General features: G+C 42.7%; 1 protein-coding gene across 1 annotated transcript in view; it reads right to left on the bottom strand.

Moving 5' to 3' along the window:
- Positions 1-2,263: 2,263 nt before the first annotated feature.
- Positions 2,264-6,285, bottom strand: part of map7b (microtubule-associated protein 7b) — a 41,411-nt gene continuing 37,389 nt past the window's right edge. The window contains exons 15-17 of the mRNA XM_042095845.1: positions 6,184-6,259; positions 5,836-6,038; positions 2,264-5,026 (exon numbers count right to left, since the gene is read on the bottom strand). Coding sequence (XP_041951779.1) covers positions 5,016-5,026; positions 5,836-6,038; positions 6,184-6,259 — 290 coding nt within the window. The 3' untranslated portion in view covers positions 2,264-5,015. The remainder of the gene's footprint in view (positions 5,027-5,835; positions 6,039-6,183; positions 6,260-6,285) is intronic.

Here is a 6,285-nt window from a genome sequence, read left to right as displayed (position 1 = left end):
TTCCTCCTTTAAAATGTAACTTTTCCCGTAGTTCGGGGCTTCGACTTCTTATACTTTGTCATACTTCACTTTAATTTCCTCACTTTCCTATCATCCCATCTATCCCCCTACAACATGTTCCCAACTCTTTTCGGGGATTTTTCGTACTTTTTTCTACTCTTTTTTCCTGTAGACAAACATACACATACATTTATGCATATAAATTGTCAAATGGACCATACAGTCGACCGTTTTTATCACTATGTTTTTTTTTTTTTTTTTTACTCGTTTTTTACTTGTTTCGCCTCATCTCATCCTCGTCGAGCCACCTGCAAGCACCGTCCACGGAGAGGTCCGAGCGTGCCTGCGCAAAAGCAGCCATGCAAAGTCCGGGTCCGGGAGAAGCCACCCTCGCAAGATCATACAGCGTGACATGAACTTATTATCTAGGCCTATCCCTTCTTTTCCTCAAACTCTTTTTCCAATGCTGTGTTAGTACTTAGGTCATTTAAGTTAATTTATTGGGCCTCCTATTTTTTATTCTGAAATCAATATTTATCGAATATAAACGTTTCACTATACGATAACCTTTAGCCTATACAATAATGTCAGTACAACAAATAAGGAAGGCCTATAGATAGAAATTGTGAAAATAAAATATGTAGATTTTGGTAGTTTGGTCTTTTCATGTAGCCTTGGCAACTAGCCATCTAGTAGGCTATAGGCCTGAATAATATGCACATGAATTGACACTTGTTAAACTCACCTCAACATGTCTTTTGCAATCATTTAACCCGCTGTGGGCAATGCTAAAGTCAAACAGTGCAAAACAGTGCAGCGTGCAAGACTAGGTCCATCATTAGCCTATGTTTTACTCTTATGAGACAAGGGTAGCCTACACTTTGAAATGGGTCTTACATTTTCCTTTTTTTGAGGCACTGACTCTACCATGACGCTCCTGTTTCTACTGAACTGATTAATTAAGTTCGGGAGAAAAGACATAAAAGCCCGCCTACACTGAAAACTGATTGGTTGATTTAGCGAAACAGGCCAATCAGGATGCTCTCTGTCTTTGATGCGCTCAGACACACACGCACCACCTCTCTCTCTCTCTCCCCTCGTGTGCGCGCTACACTCAGATGCACACGCGGTCTCGCATGCGCGCTCTTGATCACTCACTCTAGATTCCGGGAGATTTTATCTAATTTGCGGGCGTCAGGGAGCCGCTATCAATATGCGGGAGACTCCCGGAACATCCGGGAGACTTGGGATGTCTGGCCACCTATAATAACTCTTGGTATTACTGTAGCTTTTAATATCCCGTTACTGTACGTACACAACGCCGCCGACTTGAGCTTCCAAAGAAGCTCGGGTCGCCCTGTCAAGGACGCTTGTCAAAAAAGTACAGGGCCGCTCTGACATGGCAGAATTCTAAGTTCGATCATGTTCTCTCTTACTACTTTATTTAAACGCCGTCTATTCCAATTGGTTGCTGGTCGTTGGTCGCTGAAACGATCGGTCGTCATAGCTCATTACCATAAAGTTGACCAACTTTCTGTATGACGCTCAAGTCGCTCAAGACGCCCAAAACGTGATGCCGACGGATTTGACGCTTGCAGCTGAGAGAAGCCGGCTTCCATTGAAAATGAATGACTTCCTGAATCTTTGGAAGCGCAGCGGTGTGTACGTACAGTTAGGAATATAGTACAATTTCCAAGTGAATAGACCTTGTTGGTCTAAACTGATTGTTTAATTTGTTTGTTTGTCTAATGGTTGTTCTCTCCAAAACATGTAGTTTTGAAGCATGAGTGAATGGTTTTTGGAGAGATATGAGCTTCTGTAAGTGAACTATGGTGTTGTGCTGAACTGTAAGACTGTTTTGCCAAATTATCTTAGTGTTTTGAGAATGTAATCTCTGTTTCAAGAAATGCGCCAAACCAATGGAAAAAAACTGTAACACACATAGCCTACTTGACAAGTAAGCCCGCATAGCCATCAAAACATGAAATGAAAGTCAGACTTAGCAAGTGGCCAATTACTGTCAAAACCACTGTAGACCAATTACTGTAATAACATCATACATGTTCTCAGGATGTGTGTACTTTCTCACATATCACTTAAGAGGACTGTCACTCTCGTTTACACACACACGTGTATCATTATGGACTAAACTTTCAAATACAGTACATGCATGTAGTTATCGACTTTACTAAAGCATGTTGGATAAGATGCATGGTGCTCCCCATGAAGACACAAATAGACACAAAGATGACTTAGGCTTTTGGTGCTTTCCAAATAAAATTTATTGCATTTGATCTTTTTTTTAAAGCTATACAGATTTAGAGGTTGTAAAATTACTTGAGATTTTGTTTTTGAGTTTTTGATGACTCTTTGTTTCTGATGAGACAGACAGGATTGGACTCACCACGTGAACACACACACACACACACACACACAGTGCACTAGTGCCGTAATAAAATCAGCACCTGTGCAGCCATTTTACACACACACACACACACACACACACACACCCTACTCCCAGACTGGGTGTTTGTAGTCCAGAGTAAGGTAATACGGTAATCCAACGATCATTTCAAACCAATGATTTAAAACAACGATCATTTCATTCCTGCGCTGACAGACACCTCTGAATTCAATAAATTTCAGTGGCCGATGCTTGGCTAGCTAATTCAGCCAAAAGTATATTCAGTGGGCTGCCACCATCCTTCAAAATGGCGTCCAGCATGTGCCAATTTCTGCCCTCATTTACCCTAACAAGCCAATTATGCGGTTATTAGGTGGCACATTACCCATGGACACAAATAACAGTATGTTGTGCATGTGGGTCGTCTGATCCTTAGGTAGGAAAGTGTCAGCATATCCATCAATCCACATAGACAACAAGCATTTGTTTGTTTACAAACCAGTGATTGTAAAAATGTGGGCAGAAGTGTGCACTTGAGGGATACCATTTTAAAGATGCTAGCTGGCTGAAGCTAACCCTCCAAATCATGAGCCCCTGTTCAGCACCCTCTCTAGAGGCTTGTCCTAGTCCTTCAGCCTAGTGTCCTCTCTTCAGGGGCCAGTCCCAATCTCCGGACTATGCACACTTATCCCTAACAGAGGATGCTGGGCGAAGTGGAGATTAGGCATCAGGCGAGGCTTGCGTCTGTAAGTTTTAATAAAATATACAACTTTACATATCTGTACTTATAAGTATTTCATAGTTTTCGCATAAATTTACAACCTGCCATATCATGCTTTGTTTATTATTATTTTCTTTATACAAGAAATGCATAGCAAAGCCCTGTGTTGAGTTTAGAGTTCCATCTGGCTGCCAAAGTAATGGCAACGGGTTTGAGGAACTAAAATGGAAAATGAAGCTACGGTGTTTTTGAGATCCTAAGAAGATTCCAAAAACATTCCTTCCAGGCTGAAGTATTTTATTGAAGTAATGTATAGATGTGAGTCTTTCAAATAAATGAGAAAATTATAAATTATACCGAGAACCAATCATCTTATTTTCACAAGTTGAAATACTTTGACATGTGTATCTCTCCATCTCTGTGTATGTGTGTGTGTGTGTGTGTGTGCATTGTATGGAGGAAAGCATAATAACCACATCAAACAGAAGACTCCATTTGAGTGTCTGCCAATTAAGTGTGTGTGTGTGTGTGTGTGTGTGTGTACATGTGATTGATACTGGAATGTTCATTGTGTGTGTCCAGTGCAACTTTTTTCTAAAGCACAACACCTCCTGGCAACTCGTCCTGATCCAAGTAAGGCAAAAGAAAAAAGGAAAAAAACATAAAATAAAAGTCTTAAGTATAGCAGCAATTATTTTATCTTATATTACTGTCAGAATTATTTTTTATTTTTTCAGTTTGAAACTCTTTGATCCCTAGGAATCTAGAGGATTAAGTTAATCTCTACATTATTTTTTCTGATTCTGAAATGTAATAAAATGGAGCAGTAACCCAGGCAACCATTGTGTTGTCATGGTCCCAGCTGCTGTGCAGTGATTTCACAATAGACAAATGGAACGCTCATGTCGAACAATTTTCTACTGCATTTGGTTCCACATGAACCCCAATGTGAAGAATGACACAAAGTTCTGAAACTTGCAGCTACATGCTTTTTGGATATTGCACTGATGCAACTGACTAGACATTCCTCTATTCAATACACACACACACATACTCCACTCCACCCACCCACCCCCCCCCCCCCCCCCCCCCCCCCCCCCCCCCACACACACACACACACACACACACACACACACACACACACACACACGGACTAGAGGCTGAAACACAAAACTAATCCTGAAATGAGGGTGGGATCTTTGGATTAGGACCATCAGTCAGACAAATGAGAAGTTTGCTAGCTTCATCGCCATCGGTAAAATCAACAAAACAAGCAAACAAACAAACACAAAAAGCACAGATCTAGTTAAGCTGAACTACACAGAAAAGGGAAACATTCATTTTTTGTTTTGTTTTGTACTTTACAGTTATTGAATAACTAATGACAGTAGTAGTGCATGAGATTATAGCTGCTTTTACTAAGAGAGATACAGTATCAGATCAGATTCTTTTTTTTTTCTTCCTTCTATCCCCCTCCTCCCCATCAACAGCACAAGCACCTGCTCACCTGCTCACCTGCCTGCTGACAAAACTACAGTACAAGGAAGTCTTCAAGTATTACATCAGCGATCAGCCTGTCAAATCAAAACACAGAATATTGATTCATACGCAGAGGAGGGGCCCGCTCACCCCCCCCCATCTTGGTCTCAAGGTGGTTTGGACCTCACTGCTCTCTAGTCTGAGACCGTGCTAAGTGGTTTGGGGAGCAAGGGGTTGGTGGTTGTTCTAAGTTGACGTTTTGGTCAGCAGGAATGGGGAGGAGGGTTTCCTGTCCAGGCCTTGTCTGTATGAAACCAGCCTTCAGGGAGACCTTCAGGTGAGACGTGATCCATCCGAACCTCTTCGTTCTCCCTTGGTCTCCTTCTCGCTCACCCATGCAGTCTTGGTTGCTCACACCACATCTGTGCACACGATGGGGGAAATGGATTCATGTTAGTTTAGTTTAGAATACAGGCTATCAGGCAGTGGACATTTCCGTTCCTGTATTTGTTCCATATTTATCCATATTATTTTAATCAGAACTACCTGTAGCTGCTCCACTCCTGAATTCTGGCACATTGCCTAAGAACTTTTATGCCTGACTGCATTACTTTATTTAACAGGGTCCATACATATCTCAACCAGTGCACCAGATTTAGCTATATAGCTAATTAGCATGTGTGGTCCCTGGGTATGGAAATATTAAAGAACGACACAATTCAATACAAAACAACAACATCTCGACTGTGACACGCCAGTATAGACTGGGAGGGAAGGAGAGAGAGAGAGAGAGAGAGAGAGAGCAGAGGAGAGGAGAGGGCAGTGTTGATTACAGTGTTGAGAGAAAGCCTAAGATATAGGAGTTCAGGTGAGATATGCAGCCATCATGCCAGATGCTGATTATGATAAGAGTGATCCCTAGGACTGAACAGGTGATGACAAACAAGCACTAGAAAGGATGAGACTGAGAATGATAATAATGATTACAACCCTGCTTATGCTGGTGGGGCTGATTACAGTCTAAGAAGTTTTATACAAGTTTAGATGATGGATTATAGTGACGGTGTGTGTGTGTGTGTGTGTGTGTGTGATATTGGAGTGAACCTGGTGTTAATGAGTTTGTGTGTGCATGTGGGGGTATGTGTCTGATGAAGAATGTTTAGATGATGGTTAACAGTGGACATGATGGTGATGACGGTGATGAGGATGATGATGAAGACGAAGATCTCACCTGCTTGGTGCTGGTTCTGTCCGTTCTCTCGGAAGGCGATGACGGGGCTGCGGGGGCCTTCAGAGTCAGACGTCTCCTCTTCCTCCTGCCCATCGCCCTCTGCCCGGGGCATCTTGGTCTCCATGGGAACCACGATGACCTGCTCAAAGGTCCCCGTCTCTATGGCGATGCCGTTCTCCCTCGGGTGGGCCTCAGTTGGTGTGCTGGGCCACAGACAAACAAATGTAAACACTTACATATCTAAACACAGGCATGTAAACATCTGTATGTCAAGACAGAGTGAGGGATGAGGGACCGAGAGTTTGAGTGAGTGAGCGTGTGTGTGTGTGTGTGTGTACACACACTCACCTCTCTCCTGACTCAAGACCCTGGAGCGTGAGTGTGTGTGTCTCTGAGAGGGCTGGCAGAGGTGCAGGTGAAGATGCTGCGGAGGTGGTCAAATGTTCCAGT

This window comes from Alosa sapidissima, chromosome 6, assembly GCF_018492685.1.
Source record: "Alosa sapidissima isolate fAloSap1 chromosome 6, fAloSap1.pri, whole genome shotgun sequence".
Lineage (NCBI taxonomy): Eukaryota > Metazoa > Chordata > Actinopteri > Clupeiformes > Clupeidae > Alosa > Alosa sapidissima.
Note: the sequence above shows the minus strand (reverse complement) of the source record. Positions and strands in the feature narration are given on the sequence as shown.